The 13,461-nt window shown below is 47.9% G+C and overlaps 2 protein-coding genes across 2 annotated transcripts in view; one reads left to right on the forward strand and one right to left on the reverse strand.

Annotated features, from left to right (window-relative positions):
- LOC130474885 (uncharacterized) overlaps positions 1 to 3,705 on the forward strand; it is a 42,524-nt gene extending 38,819 nt beyond the window's left edge. The window contains 3 exon segments of the mRNA XM_056846579.1: positions 72 to 198; positions 1,725 to 1,787; positions 3,607 to 3,705. Of these exon segments, the coding sequence (XP_056702557.1) occupies positions 72 to 198; positions 1,725 to 1,787; positions 3,607 to 3,705 (289 nt within the window).
- Positions 3,706 to 5,284: 1,579 nt separating this feature from the next.
- Positions 5,285 to 13,461, reverse strand: part of DENND2A (DENN domain containing 2A) — a 49,671-nt gene continuing 41,494 nt past the window's right edge. Inside the window, exons 18-19 of the mRNA XM_056846580.1 lie at positions 11,802 to 11,888; positions 5,285 to 5,374 (exon numbers count right to left, since the gene is read on the reverse strand). Of these exons, the coding sequence (XP_056702558.1) occupies positions 5,343 to 5,374; positions 11,802 to 11,888 (119 nt within the window). The 3' untranslated portion in view covers positions 5,285 to 5,342. The remainder of the gene's footprint in view (positions 5,375 to 11,801; positions 11,889 to 13,461) is intronic.

Raw genomic sequence — 13,461 nt, forward strand, 5'->3', positions numbered from 1 at the left:
AAAAGCACTTAACTCCACACCATTTTAGAAAATAGGGACAGGTATTATGAGGAATTCTTTCCCCTTCTTAGTATTCCTGCTTCGGGATTCAGTCGAAGACCTGCAAAAGACCCTCGGACTGCGACGGCTGCTTGGGCCTCTACACCTGCAAACTGCCAAGGGGGAAGTGTGACTTAAAAGCAGTTTCCCGGAAAACAGGTACCCCATAAATTCATCAGGCAACCTTACACAGGTGAATGTGAGATCCTTGCCCTGACTATACCAAAATGTACCATGCATGTAACTTTCCCGTACAGGCTTCGTTCTGACTGGAGAAGTGATCGGGGGGGAGGGGAGGTGTCAAACACCGGAGTTTTATAACTGGATCCCTCAACATATATTTTTGGCCTCTATAGGAAAAAAGTAAAAAAGGGCAGGCAGAATTTAGGTGCCTGTTTTTCTTATAATTAAGTAGAAGAGTTGGTTTTTATATGCCGACTTTCTCTACCTTTTAAAGGAGAATCAAACTGGCTTACATTCTCCTTCCCTTCCTCTCCCTACAACAGACACCTTGTGAGGTAGGTGGGGCTGTGAGAGTTTGGAGAAAACTGTGACTAGCCCAAGGTCACCCAGCAGGCTTCATGTGTAGGAGTGGGGAAACCAACCAAGTTCACCGCTCATGTGGAGTGGGGAATCAAACCCAGTTTTCTAGAGTCCACCGCTCCTAACCATTAAGTGCCGTCAAGTTACAGCGGACATACAGTAACCCTTCATGGGGTTTTCAAACTGAGATATGAGCAGAGGTGGTATATCGTTGCCTTCCTCCGCATAGAAACCTTGGACTGCCTTGGTGATTGGTCTCCCATCCAAATAACAACCATGGCTGACCCTGCTTAGCTTTCAATCTCAGATAAGCGACAAAGGAGGGGGCGTGGCTCAGTGGCAGAGCATCAGCTTGGCATGCAGAAGGTCCCAGGTTCAATCCCAGGCATCTCCCGTTAAAGGGAGCAGGCAGGTAGGTGATGTGAAAGACCTCTGCCTGAGTCCCTGGAGAGCTGCTGCTGGTCTGAGTAGACAATACTGACTTCGATGGACCAAGGGTCTGATTCGGTGTAAGGCAGCTTCAAGTGTTCATGTGACTAGCCTGAGCTATTCAGGCTGCTATCTTTCTTACTAAGGGTTTACAACAGTTTTTTTAAATATTTGAATGGCTGGGGGGGGAGGTTAACCCTCAACATCACCCCTCCTCCATCCACATATTCCTCAGCTTTGTTAGGGCCAAGCAATATGCCCTGAGTCCTGGACTGTGCCTCCTTAGACTGTGGCAGGCAGGGTTTTTTTTTTCCCCCTTCTGCCTTAAAAATCCACATAGAAACTAGAAGTCAGAGTACCCTGGCCTTCTCCCTGACATATTATTTTTCCACATGCTGGCAGCATTTCCATATGGTAGAGCACTAAGTCACGTGAGCATTCTGACAGGAGACATCTGGTTCAGGTTTAAACATCTCAGTGAGAAGCAGGCATCCAATTACCAAATATTGTTAAATCAACCACGTCATAGTATTTCCAATATATGGGCAGCAGGGGGCGCTGGAGGCATAAATTAGTGCCATGGGTGCGAGGATTCAACACACTTAGGAATTCCTAGTCTTTGCATTCCCCTCTACTGGTTACTATTTCCCATACATCGGGCTGGGGCCAGCTGGCTCTCACTGAATCTCACCCAATTCCCCTCTTTTCTACAGCCCCCACCTCACATTACTTTTGTATACACAGGTCCCATGATCCCAAGCACAGCTTATGTGAAGGTGGGAGGGGACCCCCCTCCTTTTTCACCTGTGAAAAAGGTGTTGGATTCAACCCCGTAGCTTGTTAACTATGCAGTCAAGTAGGGAAACCAGTTAACTTTGGTGATGATCATAAGATTATCACCATTACTAAGAAATCCTACTATTATCCCAGTGGCATAGTGGAAATGAGTTTAGAATCTCCACTCACACTCATTTGTGAAGCCCCTCAAGCAGGATTGCCAACCTCCAGGTGGTGGCTGGAGATCTCCTGCTATTACAACTGATCTCCAGCTGAGAGAGATCAGTTCACCTGGAGAATATGGCCACTTGGGCAATTGGACTCTATGGCATTGAAGCTCCGCCCCAAAAATCTCCAGGTATTTCCCAACACGGACCTGGCAACCCTATCCCCAAGTAGTATTAGGAACGCAACTCTCTCAGCCTAATTTACCTCACAGGGCTGTCACAATGATAAAAAGAGAATCTTGTCTGCACAGTCCTAGAGCTTTAGGGGTAGAACAGGATGCAAATACAGCAAACTAAAAATATTATAATGTGTATGAATTGCCCATCGTGTGATAGGAAATGGGCAAAACCTAGAAGTGATACAGACCTAGCCTAACTTGGTAAGACAGTTGGCAATATCTGAGCAAGGCTGTTAATGATAGGACATTTTGGAGGTTATTAATTCATAGAATCACCTTAAATCAGAAGTGACTTGACAGCACTTAACACACACAGAAAACTAAAAGCGCGTGGGGGGGGGGAGATTTACAAAAAGATGCCATTTTAAAACAAGATCCAATAAAATCATAATTAACCCCCTGGAAGTAGTTAAGGGCTATTCTGTTGCTAAATAAAGGATTAACATAAAATCTTGTGAAATATAAGATACAATAGGAAATTACAGAGATATAGCTGAACTCATTGACATCTGTAATGGGTGGGTTATGATATTAACATCTATAGTGAACGGAGAATTCTAGGTCCCTGTTAAAAGATGCAGGGTAACTAGTCTTTAACTCGTTAATGAATTCCAATTCATTCATGTTGGATTCTCCCTTTCAAGTTGTTTTGTAGGAGCACAGTAACCTTAAGCTCAGCAACAGGCATGCCCTGGAAAATTAAACATCACAATTCTGAAACCAGTGGAGGAATATTTTGAGAGCCATTGCGGTGTAGTAAAGAGCGGTGGACTCTAATCTGGATAACCGGGTTTGATTCCCCACTCCTCCACATGAAGCCTGCTAGGTGATCTTGGGCCAGTCACAGTTCTCTCGGAACTCTCTCAGCCCCACCAACCTCACAAGGTGTCTGTTGTGGGAAGAGGAAGGGAAGACAATTGTAAGCCGCTTTGAGACTCCTTAAAGGTAGAGAAAAGCGGGATATAAAAACCAATTCTTCAATATCAGAATAGGGTCCATTTTTCCTTCTGCATATGGAATGACCTGTTTTTCTAATGCTGAGGGAACATGGGGTATGGGTTAACACATGATGGTATATATTGCATTGAAAGATGAGCAAGTGGATGAGCCAGAGATGCCATGGGTGATCTTATTAGGTTGAGTGATAATGATTGTACACTCGAGCAACAAGATCAGGTAGTAGGTGGTATGAATGACCTCTGCCTGTGACATTAGAGAGCGCTGCCAATCAGGGTAGGCAATTCTGACCTTGATAGACAAATGGTATGTGGCAGGTTCGTGTGCATGTTCACATGACTGCTCTTATCCATCTATATTTAACAGGAAGAACGCAACCGGGTTTTGAGGGTTGCATTACACCAGGCAACGACCTTCCCTTTACGCCTAGTTTTTTTCCTCTCTCTCTGCTTCAGGTGGTTTTTCCCAGAGCATCCAGAGCGGATGAAGATACGAATGTTCCCGTCAATCTGAGATCCAGCAAAACACATTCCATCAGGAGTCAGTCTTCCTAAGCTTGTAACAGTGCACTGCGTGAATAAAAAGTTAATGGGAACCCAGATGCACTGCTTAATAAGATAGCTCCTTGAAGCCACAGTCTCATGTTGTTACAACTTTGGAATAAAAAAGACTATCATTTTTTGTCTTGGTTGCTTGATTTAAGGTGCTTGACATGGCAGGAGGCCTTCAGCAAGGCACCATCTTTCCATTTGTTGGAGTCATCCCTGTCTGCTGCTGTGTCACGATCCCCTTTCTATTCTGGAACGAGGGCACCCACCGTGCCCCTGTAGGTACTCATGTTCTAAATCCAGGAGTAAGAGCAACGGTTTGTCTGCCCATCCTTGCTATTGTCCTACACCCAAGTGCAAGCAGGTTGAGGAAAAGATGGGGGGGGAGAGGCAGATGGGACTGAGCAGGCATTTCAAATGGTCCTGAGGACTCTAAGCAAGCAAACACACATGGGATTGCCCTACTGCCTGAGATCAGGAGAACTGCTGCCAGTCCGAGTAGACAATACTGATCAAGATGGACCAACATGCACCCATTCAGTCCCCCCCCCCTTGCAGAAATCTCAGGGGCCTTTAACTAGTTAGAATAAACCCAGCTTAAGCCAGCGTGGTGTAGTGGTTAAGAACGGTGGTTTGGAGTGGTGGAGTCTGATCTGGAGAACCGGGTTGGATTCCCCACTCCTCCACATATGCGGCGGAGGCTAATCTGGTGAACTGGATTTGCTTCCCTGCTCCTCCACATGAAGCCATTGTGGTGACCTTGGGCTAGTCACAGTTCTCTTCCAGCTCTGTTAGCCTTACCTACTTCACAAGGTGTCTGTTGTGGGGAGGGGAAGGTGATTGTAAGCTGGTTTGATTCTTCCTTAAGTGGTAGAGAAAGTCGGCATATAAAAACCAACTCTTCTTCTTCTACAACGTATCACTTACTGCCAGCGTATGAAAAGAACCATTTCCTCCTCTTCTTTTTTTTAAAAACATCAATCACCTTTAATTTCATCACATCATGCACTCAGCTTAATCTGAGGAAGGGTGAGAACTTGTGCCCTCCAGCAAAGGAGGGAAGTGGTAGCCAGTGGTTCTCTTCCCCCACCTTCTTACTGCAGCCCCCCACCCCCCGTTTATAACCTCCAGCCCATCTTCACATGCCCGAAGTGTCCTCATGTCGTCTCCCCTTTCTCCGTCATTTCAGGATAGCAACCTAAAAGTCCAAGTTAATGCAGCCTAGGTTTGCCCCCGTTGCCGCTTGGAGACAGGAGCACGGGCAAGTGTCATCGGCTAATAGTTTTCCTAAACCCAATATAAATAAAAGAAACAAGAAGTTTTAATAACTACTAAGTACAACCACTGTGAAGTCTGCAAAGCGCCAGTGGAGAGTCCCGAGAGAGCTTCGTCCAGTGCACGACCTCTGAAGATGCCCACAGACCCGTCCCGGCAGCATCCGTGACCCTCATGCCGGATTATCCCACAGGACAGCTTTTCACGCGAGCACAAAACTCCAGGATTTTTCTGGCTCCTCTGCTGGAGTTTCCCCTTTGTTGGAGAGGGCTGAGTGGGAATTGGTTTTAAGGGGGGAAATTTCTCTATCTTTTGTTCACTAAACTGTAGACATTCCTTCTCGCCAGCAACAGCGGCACTCTTCATTCTTACTTCTTGTGGAGGAATTTCATTCTGTTACCTGAAGGGGATACACATTGGGGAGAGGGGGAAGGAAAAAAAGCATTTTATTATTTATTTATTATTTAAACTTCTATCCCACCCTCCCTGGCCAAGGCCAGGCTCAGGGCGGGTAACAACAATAAAACCATACATATAAAACCAATAAATAACCAATAACATTAAGAAGAAGAAGAGTTGGTTTTTATATGCCAACTTTCTCTGCCACTTCAGGAAGAATCAAACCGGCTTACAATCACCTTCCCTTCCCCTCAACAGACACCCCATGAGGTAGGTGGGGCTGAGAGAGTGTGACTAGCCTAAGGTCACCCAGCTGGCTTCATGTGTAGGAGTGGGGGGAAAACAGAATTTCACTTACTGTAACTGTTGTTCATCTGATGGTCATCTATGCAGTCCCACATTGGGACTGCGCAGGTGCAGGCCAGCCATGGATAAGATTTGTCAGCTTCTAGCAAAATCGAAAGTGAGAGTGCTCCCCCTCGCCTCTGGGGAAGTGCCCCCCAAGCACAAATGGTCAAGCACAAAAGGTCACATGACCGAGGGGGAGGGAGCACTCTCCCCTCCAGTTCTCCAACCTGCCGCCACGGAACCCCCCTCGTGTATTGCGGAGAGGTCCCACAGCGGGGAAGGAGGGAGGGATGTGTGCCTGCATAGAAGACCACCAGATGAACAACAGTTACAGTAAGTGAAACTCTGTTTTTCATCTGCGTGGCTTCTATGCAGTCCCACACTGGGAGAGTAGCAAGCTCGCTTTCCAGGATGGCGGGTGTGGGACAGTCACCAAAATAATGACTGCAAGACAGCACGTCCCACTGCTGCCTCTCTAGATGAATCCACGTCGACCGCATAGTGCTTCATGAATGTAGAAGGGGTCAACCATGTCGCTGCTTGACAGATGTCCCGGAGGTTGATTTTGGACGAAAAGGCGACGAAGGCAGTGTAAGCTCTTGTGGAGTGCACCTTGATCATGTCTGGGCAATCCATGTGGGCTCGCTCATAAGAAAGTCTAATGGCTGAGGTAATCCACATTGACAGGGTCTGCGGGGAAGCCCGGTGACCCTTGTGGTGGCCACTAAAGCAAATAAAAAGATTATAATCTACCCTAAAGCCTGTGGTTCTTTGTAGATAAAAAAGGAGGGCCCTACGGAAATCTAAAGAATGCAGAGCCCTTTCCGCATCGGAAGATGGATTTGGAAAAAATACGGGTAGTACAATATCTTGGGAAAGGTGGAAAGAGGAAACCACCTTGGGCAAAAATGAAAGCTTAGGTTTCAGAACCACCCGGTCTGCATGAAACTTAGTAAACGGGTGGGAATGACAAAGGGCCGCTAGGTCGCTAACCCTCCTGGCTGAGGTGATAGCAACCAGAAAGGCAGCCTTATATGACAGAAAGGATAAATCACATGTAGCCAAAGGCTCAAAAGGGTGTTTCATGAACATATAAACCTGTGGGGTAGGTGATTGAAAGGGAACACCAGCTGAGAGGTTAGTCTCCAAGGACCACCATCCTAGAGAAGCAATAACTGATCTGGGTATAGACAGCTGCTTGTATTGAAGGTCAACATTCAGCCGGAATGTTATGAGAAACCAAGTTTGCAAGGGACGCATCCGCAAACGAGCAAAGGCCACAACCGCAGTGGTGGAGGCCATGAGGCCCAAGAGCTTTTGAATTTTGTGGGCTGTTTGGAATCGGTTTCTGGAAAACTGGCTAACCAGCTTCTGGATGGAGTGAATCCTCTGGACAGGAAGATATGCTCTAGCAGTGACTGAATCTAGGTGAGCACCGATGAAATCTATGATTCTGGAGGGGGTTAAGTGAGACTTTTTAAAATTGACCACGAGACCCAGGTCTGCTAGGACGGAGAGTACAACCTGCACTTGACTAGCAAGGGAGTGTTCAGAGGTACTATAAGCCAGTCATCTAAGTATGGAAAGATGACATATCACTGGAGGGCTAGGTGCGCGACCACCACAGACAAGCATTTCGTAAAGATACGGGGTGCTGTGGCCAGACCGGTGTACTCATAATGTTTTCCGTCGCAGAAAAACGGAGATAGCATCTGCATTCATTATGGATAGCGATATGAAAGTATGCGTCACGCAAATCCAAAACAACGAACCACATCTGCTCCTCCAGGAGAGGCAGGACCTTGGGAAGTGATAGCACGCGAAACTTCTGGACTTTGATGAAGTTGTTAACTCCCCTCAGGTCCAGAATAGGGCGTTTCCCCCCCCCCCGTTTGTCGACCAGGAAAAAACGGGAGTAATACCCACGACCCCAATCAGTAGAGGGGACCTCACGAATAGCCCCTTTTCCCAAAAGTTCTTGGACCTCCCGTAAGAGTTGGGCGGGAGCCTGCGGAGTAGTGTAAGCTGAAAGGAGGTAGGGAGGCAGGGTTTCAGACTCAATAAAGTATCCATGCTTTATTATTCTAAGAACCCACATATCCTCTGTGATGGAACACCAAACATTATAATACCCAGACAACCGGTCTGTGAAACAAACATATGTATCTAGTCATGCCTGTTTAGGCTTAGGAGGGTGATTAGGAGACGGTCTGGGCCCCTTGCGGGGTTTGTGTCTGCCCATAAACTTCCGATCCTGTTGGTTGTTTTGGAAGGAAGGACGGAAGTGGGATTGCTGTTGGAAGGCACCTTGGTATCTGTATGGCCGGAATGTTTGGTTCTGTCTACCAAAGTACCTGGGCTTATAGGCCGGTACAATAGGAGCAATGCCCAGGGATTTAGCATTGGTTTTGTTTTTCTTGAGTCGATCAAGAAATGTATCAGTTTTATCGCTGAAGAGAGAGGTGCCCTTAAAGGGCAAGTCCTCGATTCGCGATCGAGTATCGTATGGGAGGGTGGACTGTCTGAGCCATGCGTGTCTCCGAAGAACTACTGAGGAAGCCATGGCTTTGCTTGAAGCGTCTGCAACATGGCGGGCAGCCATTAGTTGCTGTCTAGCCAAGGTCATGCCTTCGCCCTGCACAGCCTTGGCCATCGGGCGTTGCTCTTCAGGAAGGATGCTAATCTGTGGGGAGGTTCCATCCCATAGGGCATATTGGTATCTGGCCATCACAGCCATAAAGTTAGAAATGCGAAGAGCAACTGCGCTGGAGGTGTAAACTTTCCTAGCCAAGGAATCCAGTTTATGTCCCTCCCTGTCTTGGGGTGAGGAGTGCGAGCCCAATCTATATTTGCCTGGTAGGACTTCGACCACCATAGAATTGGGGGGAGGGTGCTGGTACAGGAATTCACCGCCCTTTTAGAGGAAGAGGGAATCGATGCTGGCTTGGTCCAGTTAGAATTGACCACCTCCAGTATGCTTTTAATCATTGGAAGGGCAACAAGACCTGTTTCCGGGGAATGTAAAATATCCATAATTGAATCGACAGGTCTTGAATCATCAGGACGGTAATCTATATTCAGAACCTTAGCCATACAAATTAATTGCTCTGCATACAGCTTAACATCCCCCGGAGGGGAGACTGATTTGGTGTCCCCCACAATGTCCCCAGGCGAGGGTTGCGAGGGGTGGGATTCAGAGTCAGAGTCCTGAGTAGCCGTAGCATCAGACTCAGAGTGGACCGTGTCCATGACAATGGCAGGAGCCTGGAGGAGGAATCTCCTGAGGTGTTTCTTGCCTCTGCAACGCACGGTCCTGAGAAGCCTCTCGGCGTCGAGGATCAACATGAGGGAGTTGATGCAAGGAGCGATGATGAGAGTTGCCGCGGCATCTATGTCGGTGACAGCAAGGTGACCAACTTCTATGGCTGCGGTACTGTGTCAAGATCGATCGGCTATGCCGGGTCCCTCTACGACGTCTGGATCCTGAGTCGTAGGAGGAAGAGGACCTTGAAGAATCTGATCGGTACCGAGGCAGTGGGATCTTGACCTGTGCCGGTGATCGGACAGGCGATGGGATCTTGACTGGTGTCGAGAATTAGATTGGCGGTGATGATCGGACAGGTGGTGGGATTTTGACCAGCGTTGATGATAGGACAAGCGGTGGGATTGCAACCGGCGTTGATGACTGGACGGGCGGTGGGATTTAGACCGACATCGATGATCAGACAGGCGATGGGATTCAGATCGGCAGCGAGAGCATGATTGGCTCAGAGAACTTGATCGAGCCTGGGCACCATGATTGGCTCCGGAATGCGGTCTCGATCGATGGGTCAACGCCGAAGGGCTGTGTGATCCAGATCGATGGCATGCGGCGGATCCATGGGCTTGGACCTCTGCAGTGACCCCGACTGCTCCAGTGCCAGAGGTAGGTGGGTTCAGTGTAATGGCGCCAACATCGACCCTCGGAGGAAGCTTGTCCGACGTTGACAAAGGCACATCTTTATACAGTTGTGTAAGGAATTGAGTGCGGAACTGATGATCATCCTGGGACCCGCTCTGAACCGTAGCAGAGGGGTTAGCCAGGGAATCATGAGGAGACGTGTCCTCAAGAACTATTGGCGGCATTGGTTGGCACAGGGACACGTCAATGACGACCGATGATAGGCGCCGAGGAGAGTTCGATAGGTGTCAGGGAGACCTTGACGAGGATCGGCGCCAAGGCGATTTCACCGGTGTTCAGCGCCGAGGCGATTTCGACTGAGATCGGCGCCGAGGTAATTTTGACGGAGGCTTTTGGTGCTTTGGAACGACCGGGGCAATGAATGTGGCCGGTTTAATGACAGATTTCGTTTTCTTAGAGGACCGAAGGGAGGATTTGCCTCGCTTAGACGCACCTCCAGCATCCTATTGAGTCTCCTGACGAGGAAGTTTCTTTGCAAGCTCTGTGGAAGCCGAAGCCCGTTCTTCAGGGCCAGCCGGCCGTTTGAAAGTACCTTCCCCTGGATTCGGACAAAGGGACTCCATGTAAAGATGAGACTTGAGACGATCAGTCCGGGCCTTCAATGCCCTCAGAGTGAGCTTAGCACAGCTCTTACAGGCGGAAGGAATATGACCTTCCCCCAGACAAAGAAGGCAATCTTTATGGCAATTGGTTTTCGCCATTTTAGTGCAGCAAGAGTGACAAGTTTTGAAGAGAAGAGCCTTTTTAGACTCCATAATGAAGACAAGCTAAAGACACGTTCTCTCTCCGGGGAGGCAGAAAGAGAACTGGAGGGGAGAGTGCTCCCTCCCCATTGGTCATGTGACCGTTTGGGTGGGAAGGCTGCATGCCCCAAGGGGAGGGGGAGCACTCTCACTTTCGATTTTGCTAGAAGCTGACAAATCTTATCCGTGGCTGGCCTGAGCCTGTGCAGTCCCAATGTGGGACTTCATAGAAGCCACGCAGATGAACAAACCTGGTTTTCCAGATCAGAATCCACCACTCCAAACCACCGACCTTAACTACTACACCACACTGGCTCCCCAAAATAAAACAAGATGAAACGTTATTAAAACAGCAGATGGTGCTCAATTATAATAGCTGCTGAGCACTCAGCAGTCAGACAGAACCCCCCCCCCCCATGGTTCATAAACAAATAAGATTGAAAGGAAGGGTGGGGGGAGGCCAGAACTGAAAACACCTGCCGCTGCCCTCAATTGTAGACCTGGTGGAATAGCTCCGTCTTACAGGCCCTGCGCAACTCTTTAACATAAGAAAGCCATGCTGGATCTGACCAAGGCTCATCAAGTCCAGCAGTCTGTTCACACAGTGGCCAACCAGGTGCCTCTAGGAAGCCCCCAAACAAGACAACTGGAGCAGCACCATCCTGCCTGTGTTCCACAGCACCTAATATAACAGGCATGCTCCTCTGATCTGGAGAGAATAGGGATGCATCATTACTAGATTAAAGACTGCTTTAATCACTCCTAAGTAAAACTGGGACAGGAGCAAAAATGTTTCCCGCCCCGGTGTCACAGGGCCAGATCATCAACTGAAAAGCAATACAAGAAAGTTTTTGTTTACTTTCATCCCTCCACCCTGTTCCCCCTCCCCCATAACCTAAATTTAGATGGCAAGCTCCTTGGGGAAGGGACCTGGCCCTTAGCTCTGTTACTGGGTGGATCCTACCCCCATCATACCATTCCACTGAGCAAAATTAATTAGTTTATTCCAATATTTATGCCCCACAGTTCTTTTCGGCTCAAGTTTGAAGCCTTCCTCCGATCCAAGGAGCAAACCCCCCCCCCCCACAGAGCGTAAGAGGTTCTTTCATTGGCGGAAGAGCCACTTATGTTGGAGGGAGGATCTTTAGGGCTTGGAGGAAGGCTACTTGGAAAATCGTTGGATCCACCTCACTATGTATACTAAGGCTATGGATGGTGCTACATTGTTGATAAGGGCAGATTGCTCTGCGGTATTTGTCTCTAGGGAGTCTGACTGAATATAAAAATACCCTTTAAATCACATTTTTCTGTTTTGCGTATATCGCACTGTCTCTTCTGCCAACAATGGCATGAACAGAAGCTGCGTGATCTCTTACCTAACCCTTTCAGGAATTTATTCACCCCACTCTGCTCTCCGCTGGGAAGGGTTTCCAGGTACTCCTGGGCACGTAGTTCAAATAAACCTATGGGGAGAGTGGAGAAAAAAATAAATTATTCACCACCATTTGTCAGTTTCAGTTGCAATTCACCAGGCGTGTGGTATTTATATATTTTAGGAACCAGAGAAGAAATTTCAGAATATCTGCCTGTAATCTCTTTATTTTGCCCTTCTTCCAAAGCAGTCTACAGGCCTTTCCATTCCTTTGTTTCATCCTTTCCCTTCCTCTGTTTCTCTTCATTTCACCCTCCGTTTCATCCTAACCACCCTGTGAGTTAGCTTAGGCCATTTATGCATGGGAGATTTCGCCTTGGATTTGTCGAATCTCTGGATGCACGTTTTTTTCCACCCATCCGAATTCTCAAAACTTTGCATGGGGGCTTATTTTTGAGTTTTCAGAATTAGGATGGGGGATAATGTGCATTTAGAGAGCGGCAAATCCAAGGGAAAACCTGGCGTGCATAAATGGCCTTAGTCAGAGAGAGGGAGAGTGTGCATATGGTACCTTCAGCAAACCTTGCGGGTTTGAACCAGAGTTTTCCCCAAACCTGTTTCAATAGTTTCGGATAATTCTTTCAGGTTACAGAATCTGTTTGGGAAAGTTTGGTTAGAGGACTGGCTCTCAAATGTGCAGCATCTGCCTCATCCGGCTCTTTCAACAGGCATCTTAAGGCTGAGTCTCACAGCTGTGTGTGTGCATTCATGTGCAAGTACAAGCAGTTGCACTGAGCCCAGGTGTGCACGCAAGGTCTGCGGCCTCAAGATCAACCAACTAAAGCTTCCATTGGTTTAATCAGTCAGCACCATTTTGAAATAAGTGGAGGATGAGACACAATTGTTAAAGGCTATTTCCTGGAACAAGTGTTGATTAAAAAAAGGTAAAGGTCCCCTGTGCAAGCACTGGGTCATTCCTGACCCATGGGGTGACGTCACATCCCGACATTTACTAGCCAGACCATGTTTACGGGGTGGTTTGCTAGTGCCTTCCCCAGTCATCTTCCCTTTATCCCCAGCAAGCTGGGTCCGTATTTTACCGACCTCGGAAGGATGGAAGGCTGAGTCACCCTTGAGCCGGCTACCTGAAACCGACTTCTGTCGGGATCAAACTCAGCTCGTGAGCAGAGCTTGGACTGCAGTACTGCAGCTTACCACTCTGCGCCACGGGCTCCTTAAAAGCTTTGATTAGAGGAGGTTTAATATTCCTTCCAACAACAAGTGATAACTCCCCTCCCCCCAAAAAAAAATCTGTACACATCCCTTCATGGGAAGCCAGCATGGTACAGAGGTTAAAGTGTTTGCATAGGATCTGGGAGATCCAGGTTCAAATCCTCACTCTGGAAGACTGCTGGGTGCCTTGCGCCAATCATGCCCTCTCAGCCTAACCTACTTCATAGGGTTGTTGTTGTAAGGATAAAATGGAGGGGTGAACGATGCAACCCACTTCGGGTCCCCACTGGGGAGAAAAGTATAGTATAAATATCTAATAAAAATGGCAGAACTGGTTCACTCCCTCGCTTCATAATGAGGTTTACTTGGTGGACAAGTTCCCATCATCCAGCTTGCTGCTTCAAGCTCCTTATAAATTTAAAGAAAAAACG

Source organism: Euleptes europaea, chromosome 3 (genome assembly GCF_029931775.1).
Source record: "Euleptes europaea isolate rEulEur1 chromosome 3, rEulEur1.hap1, whole genome shotgun sequence".
Lineage (NCBI taxonomy): Eukaryota > Metazoa > Chordata > Lepidosauria > Squamata > Sphaerodactylidae > Euleptes > Euleptes europaea.